This window comes from Centruroides vittatus, unplaced genomic scaffold (assembly GCF_030686945.1).
Source record: "Centruroides vittatus isolate TY-2023 unplaced genomic scaffold, ASM3068694v2 contig_223, whole genome shotgun sequence".
NCBI lineage: Eukaryota > Metazoa > Arthropoda > Arachnida > Scorpiones > Buthidae > Centruroides > Centruroides vittatus.
The window spans coordinates 113,974-137,749 of record NW_027121388.1 but is presented as its reverse complement, the minus strand read 5'-3'; the positions used below and the strand labels follow the sequence as shown (position 1 = coordinate 137,749).

The window sequence follows — 23,776 nt, the reverse complement described above, 5'->3', positions numbered from 1 at the left end:
GACTAAATATGATGCCTTTCCAGCCGCGTTTTCTTCGACTTTATTCTTTTCTATGGTTTAAATAGAAACAACTTCTATTGTATCATCGGGATATTCAATTCCTCCTAGTTGCGTCAGAACACAAGATTTTTAATCTCTCGATTGAAATCCCATATTCAGACCTCCCAGTTGACCCCCGTTTGTGTCGACTCCTATAAATGCACCATCTTGCTACACCCATGGGAAAGATTGGGATATTATTTTTATATACAAGAAGGACATATTAAATGGTTAAACTGTCGTTTTCTTTAATATTGGCACAAGAACAATGTGCTCATTTATCTCAACGACTACATGGTAGATGTAGATTGTAACCCTCCACAATAGAGGCATTCTGTGTTATTTGTCTTTTGTTTCATGTTAGGCCTAACCTTGCTGATGCCTGTAATTTCTGATTTTATGAAAGTTCCTTTGGTAAACAAAGACCGTTTTCTTGGATATGCCGGAACTGCTGTTGATTGTTTTTCGTACGAGCAGCAGCAGCTGTTCTATCAGCTGCTGCACGTACGCTGCATCTGTTAGGATTAATGTTTTTCCTGTCCTTCTGCTATTTTCGAATTTCTTTCTTGGTTTCAACATGTGAAATTGGCATTATTTCTATTGGAGAGACTTCAGTAAAAACTGAGTGAGTAGGCCTACGTGTAGTCGTGTAATAAATGCAGCCAGATTAGGCATAACTCTGTATTCATGATTTTGTTGTCTCAAAATGAGCAACCTGGTGTGTTCTGCTGCTGAATGAGCCTGTTTGTCGTCTCTGCAGCAATAAAGTCTGCCTCCGAAAATACTTCTGGATTTATTTGCCATAGTCGTGGTTAATCAGGGGCAAAATGCGGGTACCCTATCTTGCCCCCTCCATCTTGCTTTAACGTGCTCTTGTCATACTGACTGCAAACACAGGTCAATTTTATTTTAAAACTAAACAGTTGCAGTCTCAAAGGTTACTTCGAATGCCATAACATCTTCATCTAAACGGGAATGTAAACGTTCACAATGACACGTACTTTGTAGAAACTTTGCAGTACGCGTAAACTTAGATAAAGTATTGCTGAAACAAGGAAAACTGTCTTACTTCAAAACAAAGAAAGCAATTTGAACGTTCACTCGTCCGATGATCTCATTTGAGGTTGACATTTAGATCCTTAGATAACAGTTAGATGAAAGCACGTTTGCCACAAATAAACAGACGTCCCTGTCTTACTCCATGGCCCCATCTTGCACCACATTCCCCTACTATTTCTAATATTATATTTTCTTCTATTCGCGTGACCTGCTATCAAAATTGCTGATCTTTCATGTGCGTTCCATAAAAAAATTTAATTTATAAACTTTATTACAGAATAAGTTTCAGTTTACTTGAAAATTTATTCTATTCTTTTTTTTATTATTATTTAATTTATTCTATTCTTTTCAATATCAGTCGAAATATTTATAAAAACAACGGTAAAGTGTCACAAAAAACTGCAGGAGAAACTGGGTTCGATTTTCCATCTATATGAACTAAATGTATACTTTTTATTGAAGGTTTATTATTTCTTACGCAATTAATATAACTTTATACAGATTTTTTTTAAAAAGTATATTTTTATGGAATTTATGGAGCCATTCTTAAAAATTTTCCTTCTATTAATAAACGAAAAATTTTCTAAATTAAAAAAATAAGTGAATTTTCTTTTTGAATATTTTATTGAATAAATCTAAAATCGGTACAAAATATTCTAAAATTTAATTTCAAGAAACTCACAACTGCAAATTAACGTATTTTGTCACATTTAAATAAAAGTTATCTTGAATAATCATAAAACACATACCTGTGGTCAATTATATCTTCATTTAAATATAATTAAAATGAAGATATTTTTTTCTATATTGATGTATTATTAAATTGCCCAAGTGTTCAATATAAATTCAATATTACAGTTTCTCCATCTTTTATTTAAAAGTTTGTGGATTGATAAAAAGTTGAGAATTTTTCTGAAATTGTCATAACTCCTTATGGGAATTAATTCTTAGAAAACCACTAATGTGAGTGTGTAAGAATAATAATCAATTAGAAGAATACAAAGTGAAACCTCGATTTACCACTATGATTTTTATGCCTCTGAACCTGACATTAAGTCGTGTATGGTGCGAAACTGATTTATTTCAAGCAACAAGCATTATATATAGTAATTGGAAAAACAAGTATGTTTCAGTTTTGCAGTTTGAAAGACACGTAACTTAGTTTTTACAATAGTCTTTACAAATACTGTATATAATTTTTATAAAATACATACTTCTATGAGTATTGGCTGCTACTTTGTGAGAGAAGCGCGTTTACGACAAAGCTATATGGATTTCAATTCATTTTTACTCGTGACAAGAAACTTGATTTTGACAATAAATGGCTGCATAACCTTTCTTACATCGTTTACCTTGAATTCTTTTTTTATAAAATAAAACCTGCTTGTATCTATCCCTATATTTCCTGTATCTATTCCTATATTCCTGGCTGTGTATCCACTTTTATCCACGCATTTGTTTATGATCATATTGAATTGTATTTCGTCTGTTACCAAATGGTAAGAAGACAGCAAATGTGATTACATATACACCGCAGTCGACTCCATTTCATTGTTTTTGTACTCTCGGAAAGCTTAAAGATATTTCATATTAATATAATGATTTAATTTCAAAATATTCTGTATTCTGTAGGTATTTTGTCATAATTATAATTCATAGAGTCGTATATACGAAAGCGTTTACTGTCGTAAAAGGAATAAATTCAATGATCATTGCTATGCAAAATTTGTATATGGTTCATATCACGTATTAGAAAAAAAATTAACTTTAGAATTTTCGATAAAATGTGGTAATAACATCGAATAGTAAGTAGAAGAATGTAATCCAAACAAGTCATGTGCGACTTCGTTAGTTTTTTTGTTACTTATAATAGCTGTTTTATACGCAACGATTCTAATTTTTAATGTCCACAGTTAACATACATTCTCTGGTGTTCTTGCTTAATGGCTTGCCTCTATCGAGCGTTTGATATAGCAAAGGATAATTAAGTAATCATATATGTTTTTTTTTCTTATCCATAAAACGTCTGTCTATATACTGTATCTAATGCAGTAATGATGAACGAACTTTTATTAAATAGACCAAAATACATAGATCGGAAATTCTATGGACGAACGAATACGTGATGGTTTGCAAAATAAACATGGAATTTTAACTGAAGAATTTAATGTTAAAGAATAATGGAGGCATTTCCAGTTTGCCAGAATGCTTTCTTAAAATTGTATGATTGGCAGGCCTACATGACGTATCATGGATGAAACACTGAATCTGATTGGCTGTGTGTGACATTATTCTACGGTTATTTTTTTACACGCATAAAATAGCCCCTAAAATATATCATCGATACATATTTCACGAGTGATTCGTACAAAAACGATTTGAAAGCGTGAACTGTGTACTTCTTCGAAATATCTATGTTCGAATCTCTTATTTATTTTTAAAAATTATTGTAAATTATAAATATATGAAAATTTGAAAACGATAAAACATGTGTACACAATACAAAACCGCCTAAATTTCAAACGTTTCTTTACACTACAAGAAAAATGATTATAAAATCTGATGATATTAAAATATAACAAGTTTATTTCGTCAATAGAAAAAACATAGTAGTACAATGGCTACGGTGTTATTTTAAATATAAAAACAGCACTGTATCCATTTTAGTGTCTAGATACAACTTGTTTTTTATTATTACATTTAAAATTAAAATAACTTGAATAAAAATTTATAAGATCAATTTGAAATATTTGTCTTATTGTTTCGATATTATTGATTCATCTGCCTCCGCATCACAACGCGACCTCGGCATCCTAAAATAAAGATTCCTCACATTAATCTGGTGGATTTTTTGAAATGTGTAGTCACAAAAACATTCTACTTACGTAAACAAATAACCTTTGTGTTTTTATATCCATCTCTTCATCGCCAATAAAATGGAGCAAATGTCTTGCTCTACTTAATATGTAGAGAAAAAAACTCTGGATGAAATTAAATTTCAGTTTATAAGGATCGCGATAGGCAAATCCAATTTTCACAACGTCGTGTAAATGCAATGCTTCTTTGGTAATTTTCATCAAAGTGCATTGTGTAAATAATAAAGATATTCCGCATCCTGTAAAGAAAAAATTCTTTTAGTTAATTATTACATTAATTATAAAAACGTAATTACCTTACCTCTAAGTTCCTGTGTAATTCGCGAAAAGGTGGAGCATTTTCGTCCAACCAATCTATTGAATCTCGCATTTGATTGTTAATGCAACATACGAACCTAAAGTAATCTTCTCGGGCTCTTACGGGTCTCTGACAAATTTTTAAAATAGATATTATCTTCTTAACATAAATAAATTATACAAATTATTATTAGATGGCACCTGGCTAAAAATATAACCGTTGCAGCTGAATAACAATAGTTGTAATGCGCGAAATCATGGAACTAGAATGTTACTAACAAACTTAATTAAAATGCCAATTAAAAAACACGTAAAGAACGTTTTACATAAATAAAAACGTTAATTTGTTTGTTTTCAGGATTGCCTTCAACATTCTTACTAGATGCCATCTTACATTTCCACGCAAGCAAATTATATTTAAATTACTTGTAAATGAGAAAAAAAGGTTAACATCGAATATTCGATCACCGGAACTGGACGCAACGACGATATTTTATCTTTCGTGTACCAACTCGCATCGTGCCTACCAAACCTTGTAGGCCGGAAACCGCAATTGTACATACGTTCCAGGTAACAGAATTTACAAGTGATTGCAGAGAAATAAACATTTCTACAATTTCCTGAGCCGAATTTGCATTTATAAGTTTTCCTCTGGATCACGCATCTCAGAAAGAACCTTAAACATCGTTTACATCCAAAATTCCCGTAATACGAGGTCCAGTAAGCAGAACCACATACGACGCAACAGGGAAGAAAAGACCAATCTAAAATTTACAGAGAAAAATAAGAAATAAATTTCATGGCAAATCATAAAATTCTAATTACTTCGTATTTAAAAAATCATTTAAATAATTTCAAGAGTCCAAATATGTTAATTATAATGTAAAAGTATTGCAATCAATTAAGTTAGAGCAAAATACATTTTAATTTGAAAAACCCTCACTTCTTGCCAAGCGAAATTCTTCAATTTGCTCTTTAGTAGACATGATGAATGTAAAAATAGCTTTTAAAAATTTAAAAACTGCTTTAAAGTGTGTGATTTATTACTAGAACTACTAAAATATTTGCATAAGTCTGCGATAATTTTAGCACTTTGCATTGTATTATATTTTATAAATAATACTTGATTAACTTTTACAGAACATATATGAAGTTTACTTAATGCGGATTGTATTTTAATCAGCAAATATTCGGGAATATTTCATTTTGAAAATTTAATACAATTACTGCGAATTAATGTAAATCGAGGACGAGGTGTATAGATGTAGCGACAGTTAAAATTAGAATTATGATGGAATGAAATATTACTTTTCATGATAATAATAATAATAATTGAAAAATTATTATAAATTTCTAGTTTATATTAGCATTGTTTAATGGTTTTCCATTAAGCAAAGAATGACGCAAACATCAAAGTTGAATTGCATTCAATGAAAACTTTGTATGGATAGTAGATATTATTTAGGTATTTTATTAATTCGTGAATGTTTTTTATACTTTCACGCATATTTCAAACATTATTGTGCATGCATCTTTTTATATTACGTAGTTTATTCGTGCATATAAATGCGATATTTAATATCCAAAATGCCAATAATAAAGAACTTATAGTAATTTGTAATATGTTCGTCTAACTAAAAAAAATTGATAAAAGTGAATTATCTAAGAACGCTATAATTAAAGTTACAACGTCATTCCACTTTAATTAATGCATTTATAGACTATAGATTTTCAGATCAATTAATGAGTTCTAATTAAATGGCTCAGAAAATATAGATTTTTTCCTATAATACTAAAGCGTAACACGAACTGCGATCGACGTTATTTCCATAAGATTGTTAGGTGCAATAATTAGATATTAAAATATAAGAATCGAAAATCGAAAAGAATAATTTTTAGTAATTCCGAGTTTGGTTAATAGTTTAATAGTTATTTATCTATCCGTTTCAGTTATTCTTTCAACTGTTTGAGGTTCCGAATTTTACTCATGTCTGAATTTCATAGGCACAAAATATGTCTGAGTTGTCTGCTGCAGCCTCACGTGTCCACTGCAGCAGTCTACGGATCGAACTTTTTGCTTCATGCTGCTGTCCACAATTTCGGTTCAAATCTAAATTTCCATATTACTTTTTATGGATAGTTGAATTAATACATTGAGGACATTCTTTCTTAGTATTTTTTACGACAACTCCATTTGCAGTAGATAATATACTATGCTTTTGCTGGTATTTAATAGTGGATTATAACATCTTTCTCAAGGTCAGCATTTTTATATGTTTCGCTACTGCGCTGAATTTTTCTGTTATTAAACGCATAAAAATAAATCCCATAGTCATATTAATAAAACCAAGTGATTTGCCAATTGAAGAATTAAACAACACTATTCACAAAATTTGTATAATCATACTCGTACTTCTGTTAGGTTTTACTTGTGCATTACCAATTTTCAATATTAATATCACATATTCACCATTGAATATGGGGAAGGAACATGATTTTATAAATCTGTTCTGTAGCATAGAATTTGGGAATTCAGGAAACTTTATTATTGGAGAAATGTTTTATTTCTTATTCGTCCTGATATTATTATATTTAGTTGTGAATAAAGGATTTCAAAAAGTTTCCAATGATTTAATTTCACTTGAAAAGAACAATTCGAATTTAAGTCTAAAAATAGAACAGATAATGTTGCAACATGCCAAACTTTGGAACTTCGTCAATCAGATCAACACAAAATTTATTTTATTATCTGTAATATTGTATTTCACAGTTCTAATTGAATCTAGTCTTATATGTTATATATTTACATTCGCTCAAGTAAACTTGACAATCAGATATGCTATTTTTCCATTTGTTATTTTAGTTTCCATTGTATGCTTTTTATTTGGTTACAATCGTTCAACGTTTACGTCTGTGGTATTACATGGATTTCTATGCAAATATTCCGATTAATTACCTGTAATGTATTTAATTATTTATTTTTTCAGATGCAGACCTCGTTTCAATATATTCGAAGATTTTCTGAATGCGATTTAACGCTTGAAAAGAAACTAAAAGTAAGTGAGTTTTAAAAGTATTTTCATTACTCAAACGATATATTGAAATATATATTTTATTATTAGGTTCTAAACTTTATGAAGAGATTTGAAATGGTGCCATTGTGTATATCTGCAAGAGGTTACTTCAAAGTTACAAAAAATTTTCCTATTAAGGTATTATTATTTATAATCTTTTAGTCTGCAATATTTTTAATATACTTTTTTAATTTTATATAATTAAAAATAATTTTTATACATGGCCAATGCAGTTTACTCTATATTTTCTGGTTTTCTAAAACTTAGATTGTTGTTTACGTCTTGAAAAATGTTCCATTCAAGTACACGACTTTGAAACTAAACAAAAACTGTTGCAGATTTCTATTTTCTATCTCCACGATGTCTGTTTAAGAAATGACAGATTTTTTAAAAACTAAGTATGTAAATTTCAATGACGGATTTGCGCCCCGATGAAATTCTTTCGTTTGGAACGTCAGTCAGAATACAATATTGTCGAGAAATCGTCATGTATTTTTCCGCAATCCAGTCAAGTGCTCGGCGTATGACCGAATCTCATTAATATAAGACATGCCCAATGAGCACTGGTTCAGAGGAAGAACGAAATCCTCTTATCTGTTTGTTATATTTGTTGTATTCAGATTGCAGCATTAAAAATATGTTTCTTTTCTAAATATACTAGACAGTCCACACTAGAAAATTTACTCCTAACGGTCTCTGCACCTCAATTTAATTCATGAACCAAATAATTCAAGCGCATCTTATTTCAATAAAATGTTTTTCAGTGCAATAGGCGCCTTTTTATATGCATCACGGCCATTTACAAGCTGTAACATTTTATGATGCTGGATCCTAAAGCTTCATTCATAAATTGAGTTTCAGGACTGTTTTTTAAGCGTGCGTTATAAAATTAGGGAGAATTTTGAATGTCTATTTGTTCTTTAGGCTCCCGGCGAGTGCTTTAGAGACATACTGCTCAATAGCCTCTGTTGTCAAATCCTTGACACTAAATGTCATTATTTCTAATACTCTCGTGAATTTCATTTAAAGATATTTTTAATGTGTAAAAGATTCAGTTATTGTTATTATTAGAGTTCACTCAGAGAACATTTCCATTGCAGTACTTCCCGAAGAATGATTTAAATGTTTCGTTAAGTTTATTACACGGAATACGTGATGCAAGCATTGCTCTGTAAAGCTTTACTCTGAACAGAAATCTTTCGGAGCAATCTATATACCACTGGCAAACTGACAAAGAATAATGCTGCTATCAGTGGAAACTCAATTTTCACAAAGACCTTTTATTCATATACACACATATAATTTGGCATATTAAGACCAATTACGATAAGAACAAAATAATGATGAGTTACGACAAGGTACTGTACATAGTAGGGGAAAAAGCATGCACATTCATTAAAATTCGATGCTTACTGGTTAATCATGACTAGCACGTGTCAGAGCATCGTTCCTCGTCCATTTATCATGGCATGCAATTGCAATGTTGTTCAGATTCACCTGTAGTGTTGTAAAGGTGTCTCTTCTACGAAAATAAACTGGTAATTCTTATTAAATGCCGAACGAACACAACCACCGAACACCGGTCATGTGGAATTTTACAGTTTTTCTTCACGTGTCTAACACTTAAATAGAGGTTAGTTTCGCATCAATTTAAACCATTATCTAATTCAATTCTCTCGTTAATTAATTAACTAATAGTAACGATTACAATTATAAATGATATTGTAACCGGTCTAAGTGGTGTAGTAGTTATTGTAAGAATTTAATCAAGAATCTATTATTAATTAATTTTGAATTTATTCCATTCTCTAATTATTATTAGGAAAAAGAAATATATTATATAACGCATTTTTTGAATTTTAAAATTCGCAGTAGCTGTACGTCGATTCGCGTTAGCGGTAAATTAAAATTGATTTCATTTACACGCATTTGCATTAATTCGTTTAATCCGTAAATTAAAACTACCATAAATGTATATTAATATAAAATTTAATGTGAATAAATTAATTCCATATTTAATTTTATTTAAAAAAATAAAATAATTATCAGGGAATTTTATTACAGTGAAAACTATTGTAGATGTATGTAAATATTGATGAACATTGTAATGAAAAATTCAATTATGCGCTTCTGAAACTTAAAACTGTATTGAAATTTTTGGAAATTAATTTTTAGACCCATAATGACTACTAAAGAACAGATTGAAGAATTTCGTTTGGAAAGAAGTAAGGGATTTTGTAATTAATAAACAGTCTTTATTTAAAATTTTTTCACTTTAAAATTGTGAAATGCATCTTTGTGCGATACGTTTTCAAAATTTACTCTATAATTTGTGATTTTTTACAAAAATCTATTTAATTAAATGAAATAAATTTTAATTTCAGGTGTATTCTTAAATTCCTTATGCGTTATATGTGGTTCACAATATTGGACGTCCTATTATGGGAATTTTGGATGTAAACGATGTTTACGATTTTTTTTAAGAAGTATAACTGAAAGGAAAACTTACAAATGTAGAAATAACTCCGGAAACTGCCAAAATGTTTACTTCGCTTCAATAATTTGCAAATTCTGTTACCTGGAACGAATGTACCGTTACGGTTTTATGCCTGCAAGGTTTGGTAGACACGATGACGGTTGGTACATGAAAGATAAAATACCGTCACTTCGTCCGGTGCCAGCGATAGATCTTTCGGAATTACGTTTCTTGCCTGATTTAGAAGTAATTTACGTATATTTTTTTTAAGTTATAGTCAAAATGGCATCTTTTACTGCCGTATTTATGGCCAAAGATTAGGAATTCGTTAAAGTAACCATTTATCATTCATTTCAGTTTTAGTATGTGAACAATTATTGGTTAACTCTTCATCTTTGGTAATAAATAAGGATAGCAATGTTTCGAAACGCTTACAATAAGAAAGAAAATGAGATTTTAAGTTTTTTAAACTGAATTTCTAATTAAAACAGATAATAGTGAAGTGCTATAATAATTTACACGCTTTGCGTTTATTCCCATTAAGTTGCAGTATTAAGAAAGCATGATTTATTGATGCCATCTAAAAACAAACCTACTGTATATAATTTATTATTTCTTTAAAAATATTCTTAATTTACTTTTTAAATTATAACAGAGTTTCGTAAGATGCCAAAGAGATTACATTGGATTTATGTCTTATTTTACCCAGTTAACGATGGATATGGCTTCCCAATTGAATGAAAATCCTCATGATCATCTGCAATTTAATATAGATACAGAAGTGGGTTAATTGTTTTTTTTTTATTTTCATAAATTTAAAATTTAACTGAAAATATCTTTTAGGTTCCAGATTCTGTTTGTGAATCTACTAAAGCAGCGTACGTAAAACTTGTTCGAGATTCATCACATTTACATGACGTTCTTAAACTTGGATTTAAGTATGGTGATCCATATCAATTTCGAAATAAATTTGTCCAAAATTTCTCTCTATTTATACTAAATAAAGCAAGGAATGTAATCACCGTAGAAAATGGAGAATCGTCATAAATACCTAAAGACAAGTTTTTCGTGTAAGTAATTTACTGATTAATTTCAGTCTTTAAAAAATTCAATTATGATTATTCTTTTCTACTTTTAGAAAGATGAAAACGACATTGATAATGCTGATAACTGTGTTTTGTGCATCAATTTTAAAGTTTAAAGATTGCAAGGTTTTAATCGCGATTTTTGTAAACATTTAAATATTGTATTGAAATTTATTGGAACACACAGTTGTAAAAAGCTATTTTTAATAGAAATTTTATTTAGCAAATTAAAATTTTATGAAAATCCTGAAGGCTATAAATGTTTGTTTTAATCAGAGTTTTTATAATTTCATTCCAATGTTTTCCCTGCACTAGTCCGATTTCTTTCAACGAAGAATTAAATGAAGTTATGTTTCGTATTTGTAAGAATTTTAAACAAGATTTCATCTAAGAGGATGAGAAACAATTACTGATATGCAATAGTTTCCAAGAAAATTAATAGGCCAGAGCATTCTATACGTGTCAAAGTCGCTTCATTACGGATCTTTTGCAAAAATAATTTCTTCATGGTAGCTCGAAGTATTTGAAAAGATCTTCCACATCTTCATTTTAACAACTGGTGTACTCGGTGGAGGTTTTAGAGAAAACCTTTTAGTTAAAAATATAAACGAAGTCGAGTAATAAATACATACAGTAGATAATTGCTCGTTATTTTTAGCATCATTGTCACCGCAATTTTTATTATATTTTTATTTATTTAACTTAAAATATATGATCTTCACCTCAAATCAATAGTGTGTTGCTCCTGTACATTATACTTTCGTGCTATCAATAAAGTTTTCCCGTTCATCTAACTCCTTCCAGGGAAAAAATTTCAATTGAAATAACTTGACTTCTGGTTTTGAAGCAAAAGTTCTTATATAGTTAGATGGGGCTTCAGTGTTCAGAAAAATTTCTGCAAAATTACGAGTTCAGCAGTAGCCAATGCTGTAAAAGGGAAATAAAAAGTAAGTTGAACCCAAATCATCGGATAGAAACGTATGTCTGTACTGTACGTCTCCTAACAGACATATTAGTAAATTTAAAATTTTGAAATACATAAAGAATTTCGAAAGACGTAACGGTTTGGAATAATTTAATCGAATTTATAGAGAAATGAATGCATCTCGTATGTCATGTATTCTAAGATATATTTTAATAAACTTCCATTTAGTATTGTCTAGCGCAACGCAGGTGTATGAAATCGATGGAAATCTCTTCTTAAGTACAATTTTCGTGAGTAAGAAAGATGCTATTCCTCTTGAGATAATGTTAGATGAAATTGATATTTCATTCCATGTATGTTTGTACGAAGATAAATCAGTTTTCTCTTCTGCAACAAAGGTATATATCTTCAGAGGTAGCAAGATGAAAAAACTTTATATAAGGAACTTACCGGAAGCCACGTTATATATTGGCTATCTTAAATTAAATAGAGCTAATGCCATTGGGTATTTTTATGAAAACCATTTTGTCGGAAGATTTCAAACTTCACAGAATACTGACTTTACTGAACCAGCAAATTTTCACCAACAATTTAAAGGAGAAAACCATACCGTTCTATATGACTTGAAATACGTAATTTATAAATCTAAATATAAAGATGGCAAAGGTTTCTGTGATGAGATTAAGCATAAACCCAAAATCAAGAAATATTTTATGCAAAATGACGAAGCTCCGTGTAATACGAGTTTCTTCTTTAAAGTAAGGTAAGTTGGGAATTTTATACAATAGTTTCTTCACAAAATTCTTGTATTCTTGATCAGAAAGAATGTAATGAGTTTGATTCAATTTGCATAATTTTAATAAAACTTGTATATTACTCCTTACTTTTATTAAATGTACTCACGAAATTAAATACAGATTTGTTTATACCATGATATCAGCGGCCCACTAGAGTAACAAATCAAAGCAATTAAGCTTGTTACTCTAGAGAGCCATAAAGACCCGGGTCGAAACTGGGAATACAACGGCCTGGAATTTTCACGTGTTATTAAAATCTTCCGCTATAACTACAGATGAAGTGGGTGTCCGTTCGGAATTCTTCATTGTCTGGCGACCGCTGTTAAAAGGTTGGAATGCGATCGAGGATTTTCAGTTGAAATTGAACCAGTACATCGATCTACCCACTCAGCTTTCAGAAAGGGTCTTTCTACAGCGGCAGCCTGCATATTGGCTCTTTCATGCTGGGTGACTTTTTCCATATAATTTACTGTAGAATTGCAAAGGCTACGATATGAGGATTAGCAATACTAAATTCTTGATAATATGGTTCTCAGCTATTGTATATGATAAAATTGTCGATATAACAACCTATACTAAATCTTTCGAACGTGAAGTTGACCTTATCCTATTATCTGTTATCAATAAATTAATCAATCAATAATTAAATAAATTTAATTAATTTTAATTTAATACTTCTTAATTAATACATTTTTTTTTTTTTTCACAGACAAGAAAGAAGTTGTTCATTAGAAATCTTAGTAGATCATACGTACTTCGAATATATGGAATTTAACGTGAATAGAACAGTTGCAGAAGTTCAGTTCTACACCATGTTTGCACAGTATGTATTTCTGAACTCGGACATTGATCAAGACGGTAAACCGGATGGCATCGGATTCAATATACATAAAATTACCATATTTGGGAGTAATGATGAACCCGGTTATCTACTGAACACTGACACGAACAACGAAATGAAATTTTTGGAACATATATCTCAATATAGACACACGTCTTGCATGTTGATATGTTTCACCCGTAGAGACTTTTGGAAAGATTCGGGCTGTTCTAGTGGAAGAGTCAGCAAAATAGGAGGAATTTGCTCCGAGGACGATGATGATACTTTAATACGTAGTAATGTAGGATTTATTACTAATTTAGAAAGAAATTTAACAATACCAAGGTTTAAAGTTGCTGCAAATTTTGTCCATTTGTTGGGCCATGCGTTTGGCTGTAAACATGATCCTATAGATTTAAAAGAATGCAATCCAGGAGCATCGGAAGAATATATCATGCATGAAGATGTTCCTTTTCAAAGCCGAAATAATTGGAAGTTTTCAAGTTGTTGTTTAAAATCAATGCAGGAAACAATTAAACTAAAAGGTAATTGTATGTATTTGATACTAAAAATATATAAATAAGTATATATAAAATATTTAAGTATTCATTCTGTTTATCTCGGAAATTGCCAGTAGATTGGCAAGTAGAAGATGTGCGACAAATAGCCGAGAGAATCAAACACAAAATTTAACAATACCAGTCGCGTGTTCACGTCTCATCTTAATGGTAGTTACATAAAATTTTCTCGGTTTTCTTCGTGTGTTTAATACCTAAACGCGGACCAATATCCCATAGAAAGAACATCCCTTTGCTAATCCGTAGTATCTGAAATCAACTACCAATTTCGGTTTCATTCATTCAGCCGCAGGTGGATGGGCTTTTCATGAAGTTTAAAAACTTAAAACTTTTTATTTGTTAGCGAGGTCTTAAATATATTTTATAGAATCCTCAAAATCAAAGTATGATTGCATTTAATCGATTTTAGAGTATGTTGCGATGATTATTTTAAAAGGACTTTTATTCCCCAATATGTCAAGAATAAAACATAGCAATAAATTTTGCTATAGAACAGCGCCCTGAAGCCAAAAGTTAATTAGGAAAATTACAAAAAGTATATCATTTAATGCTAAACAATAGAAGAACGAAATGTTTATAAAGTCCAAGTATAAAAAGATCCTATGAAACTAATGATAAATTCAAGTTAAAAAGTAAAGCTCTGCGAAAACATCTAAATAAAGGAAACGCCATAGTTGTGGCATAAGAATACTAAAAGCAATGTTTATAGTAAGAATCAACATATGAATAAACTACACATGTCACAGATTACAACTACAGAAACTTTTGGATAAATCAATTTGACTACGATAATAAGTCACGAAAACAAAATCATCACAGTGAAAGGATATGATCTTTGCGCCTTATAGTTCCTTCACCAATATAGCTCAAAAGTATTGTAATGGTCAGCAAAATTATTGTAGAAGCAACAAGTTTAAGGAACGAAATAAAACTCAATATCTTTTTCTATGTAGATGCTTGCTTTCCTGATTTATTATGGTAACATTACTTCATCCAAAGCTTCGGGCAGTTGTAGTCTGTGTAGTGTGCATTTTATTCACATGTTAAATTTTACTGTTACACAACAACTTACAAAAGATTTCCTTATTTAGATGTTTTAGCTAAGCTTCACTTTTTAACTTGGTTTCACCAGTAATTTTGTGGCCTGATCATGCACACTAACTACTCTAATCTTTATCCAAATCAGTTGGTCCTGGAGAGATTTAGTTAAGGATCAAAGTTAGCACTTGTGTAGAGCTATACGTTCAATGATAAAAGTGTTTCATCTTTGACAGTAATAAAATTCTGTGTTATTCCTATAGGTAGCTACTTTATTTCGTATTTACTTGTATACTTACAATATAGTGAATACCATTGAAGAAATTAGATTTTTCTAAATTGGTGGTCCTCAAGATTATAGTCACGCCAAACGTAGCCCGAGTTATCTCGGGCAAGTTACATAACGTTACAAACAATCGGGTCCTTTAAGCCCCCTAAAAATTTTTTTTTTTTTTGATTTTTCAGATGTTTTCTAAGTCTCCAAATTTTTTGAAAAATTTTTACCCGCGCGAAAAAATTTTATTGCGAGTTTAATTAACCTTTAATGACGCGCGATTAACGCTTAATGGTTTTTTTATGGGATTTTTTTATAAAACTTTATTCATCCTTCTAAAGTTCTAGTGCGTCGATTTTACTTCGGTAAAGTTATTTAAAGCTATTTTCTGATGTCAAAAACAGCATCCAATAGTTTTTTAATTTTTTAATTAATAGATTTTATTATATATACGTTTAATTAAGTCGGGAGGGTCGGAAATTTCAATTAAAATCGTAATTTTAAAAAAATAGTTAAAAATATACCGCCATCTAGTATTCACCCTACTTTTTACCCTTCTCCTCCTGAGAGTTTCATGAGAATGTCCCGCGAAAGACGACACCAGCTGTTCTCAAGGTCATCCAGCTGTGTAAACAATGACACATCGGTGTCAGATTTCGCCGTAAGGCGAGACAAAGGAAATTGTACTTTGAAGCTTTTTCTTCAAAATTAACACATTTCTTTCGTTTTTTTTCGTTTTGATGTTTAACTACATTAAAATTAAAAAGTATTTAATTAGCCCGAGATCCAAGGAGTTAATAATTATAATAAAGATCACAAGTGTTTGGTATTTTGTAAATCGTGTTATCATGTTATTCATTTTAACGGTTTTATTTTCTTCTATTGATAGCCAGATGTTTGAAAAAAATTAAGTTATCGTCGTGTGGAAATGGAATTATTGAAGAAGGTGAAGCGTGCGATTGCGATCACACGACAGACAATTGCACACAACACAAACAGTGTTGTATTCCTAAAAATTCTCCCAATCAGTGCACTGTTAAACACGAAAGAAACATTGACTGTCCATACCAGTCAGCAGAATGCTGCAACAAGTCCTGTAAATTTTCTGATGTAACCGAAGGAAAACCATGTTATAGTAACGTTACTTGCTTTAATGCAACTACTGTCTGCGATGGCACTTCACCATTTTGTCCTGGAATTTTAGAAGCTGATGGAACACCTTGTCTCGGGACATCACGAACTTGTCAGAAGGGTTACTGCGTCAGTAATGTTTGCGAACTTTACGAGTTACAACCTTGCGAATGTCTATCACTCGAAGAAGAATGCCACATCTGCTGCAAAACAGAGACAAGTACATGTAAAACAGCTAAAGAATTTAAAATTTTCCCCTCAGAAAATCAGTTCTATATTAAGAAAATAGGCACACATTGTAATAAAGGATACGGAATTTGTGTCAGGTAAGTAGTTAGTAGAATATATCTATTTACATTCTCTGTAATAATTTACTTTTATTTTGCAGTAATGGAATCTGTAAAGTAGAAAAGGAGAATTATTTAATTTGGTATATTGTCTTTGCATTGCCGTATCTTTTGTTTACTGCGTGGGCAATATTCTTCACTCGTAAACGAAAATAAAGAAAAAACTGATTAGCTGAAACTTTGCACATGTGTATATTCTCACTGACACTATATTTTTTCGGGGTTTGCACACAATTTTAGCAAATGAAAAAAAATTTCAGTGAAAAATGAAAATTTGTGAATAAAATATTAATACGGATGATGCTACATGTAGCTTAATAAATTGTAATTTCCCTTTAAATTGTGTAAAAGCGATAAGTACTTACCTCTTCTTAGTCGTAATCTGTAGATGAAACTTGTAATTCAATTCTTCACTTACATAAATACTAAACCAAAAAAAATTTTCATTTTAAAAAACTAAAAAGTAGAATATAAAAATACAGTCGACTCCGCATAATTCGACACCCGGATAACACGACACTCATCGGTTACGTAGTCAGTTCTTGTGGACCCGGCCGACTTACATAGGCATTAAAAAAGCTATACCGTTATCACTAAGTGTTTTACAGATGTAAAGATTTTAATTGGTTCTTGATAATCCTTATATTAGCTGCATCCACTTTCCTTTTATGTGGCTTTCTACCAAAAACGTTCTTTTTTACCACATGACAAATATCTCTCATCAAGATGGAGAATTTTTTTCCTTGTTTTACTCTTTCAGATTTACTTTTTTGCTTCGATATTGATTATATTTTTAGGGTCATGTTTCATGAATTATCATATATTTTATCACATGTATAAGTTACCTTTAGTTTTTTATTTGTTTATTTCGATTTGGCACAGAATATAAATTGTTTTTACTATTTTACAGCATAATAAATTCAAAATGTGCTTCGTAAAGTTCACGCGTTAAGCTGGAAACGTTTTCAGACCTGAAAACAAACATTTTTCATTAATTATAAGTGATTAGTGATCGTTCAATAAGTAATTTATGTACTGTATGTGGACCTTGTTTATTAATAGGACTTTTTATACTGTAGTTTCTGACTAGCAGAGAGAAAAATGTATTAAAACTAAATATAAATGTAAAACAAAATTTCTTTATTTTGACTGGTGAAAATAAAGATATTTTGTTTTACTTATTGAATAAGACTTCCTCTCTTTGCTAATCAGAAACTATTAATAGGAATAACTCTATTAAACGTTAAAGAAAACATTCGATTCAAGTAGGTTATAATTTGACCGAATGAAAATCCGACAGAGGATTTTCGTTTACAACACAATAAAACAGTTCGCGACTTATTCAAATTAGTAGTAGTTAGTGCGAACTACACTGACCATCTATCCCGACCCTGAAAATAACACGATCCTGCCGTGTTAATCCCTAATATCTCACACAAACTTTGCTGCAGATCGGTTTAAGAGTAAATATAAGTATAAAGGACAAAACATCAAAAATTAATTTTCAATTTTCCGGTTCTGTTATAAATCACACGGGAAAATTATGGCGATCTGTCAAAATATGATTTTTACATTTTTTGACTCTGGGACCTTCAACCATCGAGAAATGCAAAAATACACTGAAAGGGTTTTCTCTTTGTCTGGATATTAATGTGTCTATGCGTGGAAGCACGAATCTCGTGTTGCATGGATCATTTATAATAACTTAGATCATCTATAAAAAAGATTTGCACTTGTTGTAATATATATATTTTAAATTTAAATGAGTAGTAAAAGAGCCAATTATTTTGAGTGGCACTTTGAATGAACTAACAGCATAAGCAATAAACACGCGATCCCAATCATAATTGCCTATATATAGATCTGTTGACCTGTCTGAAGCAGTGTCCTAATAATCTAGCAACGATTGTTCTAATGCATATTTTCATTCGTCTTAATTTATGAAGAAAATTTGAAACTTTTCTACCATAAATTAATATTAAAATTAGTCATAAATTGTGCAAAAATAAAATAAAATTTCGAATGTTTAATATTTTAGATAATTATCTCTGACTTTATTTCACTGATACAGCACTCAACTGATACAATAAGTGATTATAATAATGAAAAATATAGTGTGGAGCGATTTATAAAATTATAAATTTAATAACTACATAATATTTCATAATATATTATCAAATGTTTTATTGGTAATATAATGGAATTTTTGAAACTGCAAGGAGAGTTTATGCAAATGAACCGTTGTCTTACTGTGGTTAAAAGAAACTCGACTGCTTTGAATTTTTTTAAATTAGTAATTGATAAAATTTTATGACTATGGCCACTTTGGAACAGATCCGAAAATTCAGATCCGATAGAGGTAATATTTAGACATTTGTTCAACAATAAACGGTTTATATATTTTTTCCTTATCGAATATCATGTTCTTGTGTTACCATTGCTAAACAGTTACGTATTATCGAAGGTAAATGTGATGAGAATATTTATCAAAATATAAACATTCTTTCTTGAATAAAGGTGGAAACATCGTGTCACTTTGCGTGGGTTGTCGCCACCCCTCTTGGTCGGATTATTATGGTGCACACTCTTGTAGACGTTGTACAAGGTTGTTCGTGAAAGCAATTCGAGAAAGAAGGTGTTACATTTGTCGTGGATATATGGGATTGTGTCTTTTTACAAATAATCCTACAAGAAGATGCAGATATTGCGATCTAGAAAGGTTATACAGACGTGGATTGAAACCGATAAGATTTGGAATGCACGATGATAATTGGTTTATGCTGGATATGATTCCTTATTCAAGAAGAGGAGCAGTTATTGATTATGATCCTAGTGTAAGGTTTACTGTGGAATCTCTTGTAAATTATAAGATATGTAGAACATTTTTCTTCGGGATTAACATTATTTAATTTCTTTAGATACCTCTTGTACACTACGAAATGGGTATTATAAATCGATTTAAGTACATCTGTTTTGAATCATACGTAAGATGGTTTGAGACACACCTATCTGACAACCCTTTTCTTGACAGAGAGGAATTGGTAAGTTTTAATTGACATTTTGTATAGAATTTATATTGTCGAAAAACTAATTAAGCTTTTTATTTTACAAAGGAACTATTAAGTTATGATTTGTTATCGCGAGGAGTGGTTATGGCAGCAGTTCTCGAATGCATAAATATTCACGATGTGCTGAAAATCGAATTTCGTTACTTTGATCCGTATCAATGTCTAATTTTAGATAATCAAACCTGGTCAATTAATATTTTATATAAAGTACGCCAGTTTCTTGCGAAATGGAAAGAAAGTGGACCTGACGAATTCGATGTCTGGATGTACACAGTTTTGGTATCCATCTTTTCTCTGTTGAAATATACAGTCTAACATCGATATAGCTTCGTTGTGAATAGCTCTACTTTCATAAAACGCCAAAGAATCCTCATGAAAAAATACATTCTATCAACACTAAATATAAAATCCGTGTATTTTAAATGTCACCATGTTACGTCAATTTCAAACGCTGAAAGAAAAACCTGTTTATCCCTCATTACTATGTATAACGTTTCTTTCTTGATGTTATTCAGTTTACAACCACACATAATTTAGTGCCCATTTCAAAGCTGAACACATCGTGGAGCTAAATCGAGGTTTGACTGTACATTTTGTTATTAATTAATTTATTGTTTTAACACCCGTATATTGATGTTTCTTTCTAGGGTATAGAGAGCGCATGGATTTAAATTTTATAAAAGTTTACCGTCTTTCTCGTTTGCACAATTATTGTATAAAACTGAGAAAATCTATCGTTGGATTTATATTAAACTCTCTGGCATTATAATGAATGGCCTCTTACAGACTACACTTAAAATATCTTCATCATTTTGATTGTAATTAAAGATAAAATGACTGAAGCTATGTGCTTGAAGAATAAGAAAAGATCAATTTAAATGTAACAAAATGTTAATTTGCAGTTTTGTGCTTCTCGTTATGAAATTTTAAAATATATTTTTTGTACCGATTTTAGATTGATTGATTTTAATAAATGCTTCTAAATATAAAATTTACAAAATATTTTGTAAAATTTACAGACAAAGAACAATTAGTAAATGGTTTTAATGAATGCCACAAAAAATATGCTTTTCGGAAGAAATCTTTTACTCTGTTTTACTTTAAAAATCTTCTACGAAATATTATTTTAGTTGCGTAATAAATAACAAATTTTTCATTAAAATATTAATGTATTGTGAAACAATAAGATGCGGGTGCTATTTGTTTAAGTTCTTGTGATAATTTTCGTATCATAATGTCTTAATTCGCATATTCCATTAAGTAAAACGGCATTTCATAGCATTTATTAAATTTTGCAGATAAGATAGGAGGACAAGTCTTGCAAATAAAGAAAAACGAATATCAAAAACAATAAGATACATGGATAACAGAAAAAATCATGAAAAATCCAAGAATATGGTGCGTAATCCTGATCAAAGAAGTTACACGAGTTTTCGACTTGTAAGAGTTTTTTAAATCGGACAAGATAAGGAACATAATAGAACGAAATTCATTTTAACTAACAGACGGCTGTGGCAGTAGACTTCAGCCCGTTGTCCTGTAGATGGAACTCAGTTCAGCTGAAGTCTAAATTTTTCATGATGGTCTGTTTCAGATGTACCAGGCCCTTTTCTGATTGACAAGGTATTGGTCAGAATAATCAATGCTTACTAAAATGACTTGTAGAAACATCACACCTATCTTAAAATATACTGGTAGAAACTGACGTTAAGATCTAAATAAATTTTAGAAATAGAGCATTCTGCTGTGTTTTTCTACATTGCATTTTCATTTTCACCGCAGTAGCTAAAGATCAAGTATGTAAACCTGCAATCTTTCAAATCTTATATCGTTGATATACAATGTTCATTCTACATCTACGTTGTACGTATCTATAATGTTGTGCTGTAATTCGTACAGAACTATTGAAAACGTCGTGTGAAAATGTTTATCTGATCGATATAAAATATATGAAAGCACGTTTATGTTCAATAGGAATACGAAATAAACATACTTGAACCCTTCATTTCAATAATGTATGTTTATTTCATATATAATAGTTATATATTTATGACAATTATTCGTATAGGTATTTATTGATTTAACATATCAACATTACAGAAAAATGTTAAATCTGAATTATGAATTTCAAGTAATTGTGGTGGATGTAAGTCAACAATTGATTCTTTAAATTTGCAACCCGGCCGCACATATTGTGGGAAAACAAATAAATTTTATCTTGACACTTATAATGACAAGTAACTTGTTATAAATATTATAAGTGTTCATTTACTATAAAAATTGCTTCCCAAATTCAATGCTTAGTAATAAAAACACAGGTAAACATATGGTTTGCTATTTTATAAGGCAAGCAGAGATGGATTACCTGAGTATCGATACTTATTATCAACATATTGTAGATTAAAACAGTTGTCCTGTAACTACTATTTTTTAATCATGCATGCCTAATGGCCAGCTGAACATGCGTCAAGAGAGACATACATAGAATGTGTCAGCATGGATAATTATAGTGTGTAATCACAATCCATATCACTATGGTTTTACATCATCTTGTAAATCTTGTTTCATTTGTAGAATTTTTTTCGAATAATTTTTTAATCCTTTCCAGTTGCTTTTTCGGTGACGCACCTTCAATTCTGGAAGTTGGGTTGGTGATCTTTAGACACGAGGTTTTTTTTCTCTAAAGACTATTTTCATCTCTAGACACAATATATGATTGTCTTATGAAGATAATTTGTATAAACAGTTATTCTCCTGTAACGTTTTTTGCTAGTTTTATGTCTCAAATAAATTCAAATATAGAATTAGTTTGTGTGGCTTTGTAATTATTAACACCTTTTCATTGTAAAGCTATTATTAAGATCTTTAGAATAGAAAAGTATTCATAATTACTTTTACTTTCCTGACTGTTATATATACATAACAAAGGAATCGTGTCAAAATTGATCCTCTGAGATTTTAAATCGACCCTCCCTCAAATCTTCCAAAATTGACCCTCCTTTCCTCAAATGAAAGCACTGGAACCTAAAAAAGTAAAAAAAGTTTCATTTCGTTATCATCTTAGGGCGAGGATTCAGAAACGAAATTTAGCACACTATCTTGTTTATAAGTGGCAAAATGCTATTAAATTTTGGTATAAAAGGTCGAGAGAAAGAGAGTGGTCACATGTAATATCTCGCCTGGGGTCGGAAATGAAAACTTCCCTTGCTAACATTGACAGTGTTTTATAAAACTCGTCGCTACCCTCAAATTTGTTTTTTGCGATTTTATAATAATTAAAAAACATTAAATTTTATAACAAAAGCATACACCAGATGGCACTACATAAAATTTTATTTATTTACTTTGATTAATAGTATAAAAGTTAGTTTTTAAATAACATTTCATAAAAGCCGGGAAAGTTACGCAACACGTTGCTTGGTTTATTCTTTTCTAACATCAACAGACGATCTGTTAATTAGTTTTTTCGCTTTCATAATACGTTTTGTTTCCTGGTTTAATTCTTTACATTTGTTGAAATTCAATGTGGGTTTTGGTATTAATTTAAGTGGTGCATTCATCACTTTTATTTGTAGCCAGTTTTCATAATCTCCTGATTGAAAATGCTTTGAACAGTCGGTATCTGTGGAAACCTTACCACAAACAGCCTATAGAGAAGTACCGATCTCAGGATCGTATTTTAATGTGGCAAATAGAATCATTTCAAAATACTGCAAACATTTCAGAATAAGTGTTAAATATTAAAGAAGTTCATATAAGTTTATATTCTGGTTTTTTGTTTTCATCTAACAACATCAAATATTTAAAATAAATCATTTTTAGTAGCCTGTCACTGAATTTTTCAATTTCGCTAAATCTGTTACTTCAGAAAATGCAAAATATTTACACTAAA

General features: G+C 30.4%; 3 protein-coding genes and 1 long non-coding RNA gene across 4 annotated transcripts; 3 read left to right on the top strand and 1 right to left on the bottom strand.

Moving 5' to 3' along the window:
• Positions 1-4,281: 4,281 nt before the first annotated feature.
• LOC136970983 (uncharacterized) lies at positions 4,282-5,284 on the bottom strand. The gene is made up of 3 exons (XR_010880082.1): positions 5,215-5,284; positions 4,698-5,035; positions 4,282-4,401 (listed from the first exon to the last, which is right to left on the bottom strand). It is a non-coding gene; the product is annotated as an uncharacterized lncRNA (long non-coding RNA).
• Positions 5,285-9,527: 4,243 nt separating this feature from the next.
• On the top strand, positions 9,528-11,022 carry LOC136970965 (nuclear hormone receptor family member nhr-100-like). The gene is made up of 5 exons (XM_067265451.1): positions 9,528-9,570; positions 9,730-10,067; positions 10,477-10,602; positions 10,665-10,835; positions 10,960-11,022. The coding sequence occupies exons 1-5, from the start codon at positions 9,528-9,530 to the stop codon at positions 11,020-11,022; spliced, it is 741 nt and encodes a 246-aa protein (XP_067121552.1).
• A 951-nt stretch (positions 11,023-11,973) lies between these two features.
• LOC136970992 (disintegrin and metalloproteinase domain-containing protein 10-like) lies at positions 11,974-16,972 on the top strand. The gene is made up of 4 exons (XM_067265478.1): positions 11,974-12,594; positions 13,338-13,993; positions 16,228-16,795; positions 16,858-16,972. Exons 1-4 carry the CDS (start codon positions 12,002-12,004, stop codon positions 16,970-16,972), a joined length of 1,932 nt encoding a protein of 643 aa, XP_067121579.1. The 5' UTR covers positions 11,974-12,001.
• A 2,065-nt stretch (positions 16,973-19,037) lies between these two features.
• On the top strand, positions 19,038-20,199 carry LOC136970964 (uncharacterized). Its single transcript, XM_067265450.1, has 4 exons — positions 19,038-19,175; positions 19,334-19,650; positions 19,735-19,857; positions 19,930-20,199. Exons 1-4 carry the CDS (start codon positions 19,127-19,129, stop codon positions 20,197-20,199), a joined length of 759 nt encoding a protein of 252 aa, XP_067121551.1. The 5' UTR covers positions 19,038-19,126.
• The last annotated feature ends 3,577 nt before the right edge of the window (positions 20,200-23,776 follow it).

What these genes read in the sequence shown, in the direction of transcription:
- LOC136970992 (XM_067265478.1), top strand. Translation starts at nt 12,002, where the DNA reads ATGAATGCATCTCGTATGTCATGTATTCTAAGATATATTTTAATAAAC. An exon ending in AGTTTCTTCTTTAAAGTAAG is followed by an intron (nt 12,595 to 13,337) that starts GTAAGTTGGGAA and finishes TTTTTTTCACAG; the next exon opens with ACAAGAAAGAAGTTGTTCAT. An exon ending in GGATACGGAATTTGTGTCAG is followed by an intron (nt 16,796 to 16,857) that starts GTAAGTAGTTAG and finishes TTTATTTTGCAG; the next exon opens with TAATGGAATCTGTAAAGTAG.
- LOC136970965 (XM_067265451.1), top strand. Translation starts at nt 9,528, where the DNA reads ATGACTACTAAAGAACAGATTGAAGAATTTCGTTTGGAAAGAA. An exon ending in AGAATTTCGTTTGGAAAGAA is followed by an intron (nt 9,571 to 9,729) that starts GTAAGGGATTTT and finishes TTTTAATTTCAG; the next exon opens with GTGTATTCTTAAATTCCTTA. An exon ending in TACTAAATAAAGCAAGGAAT is followed by an intron (nt 10,836 to 10,959) that starts GTAATCACCGTA and finishes TTCTACTTTTAG; the next exon opens with AAAGATGAAAACGACATTGA.
- LOC136970964 (XM_067265450.1), top strand. Translation starts at nt 19,127, where the DNA reads ATGACTATGGCCACTTTGGAACAGATCCGAAAATTCAGATCCGATAGA. An exon ending in AAAATTCAGATCCGATAGAG is followed by an intron (nt 19,176 to 19,333) that starts GTAATATTTAGA and finishes TCTTGAATAAAG; the next exon opens with GTGGAAACATCGTGTCACTT. An exon ending in TTCTTGACAGAGAGGAATTG is followed by an intron (nt 19,858 to 19,929) that starts GTAAGTTTTAAT and finishes TATTTTACAAAG; the next exon opens with GAACTATTAAGTTATGATTT.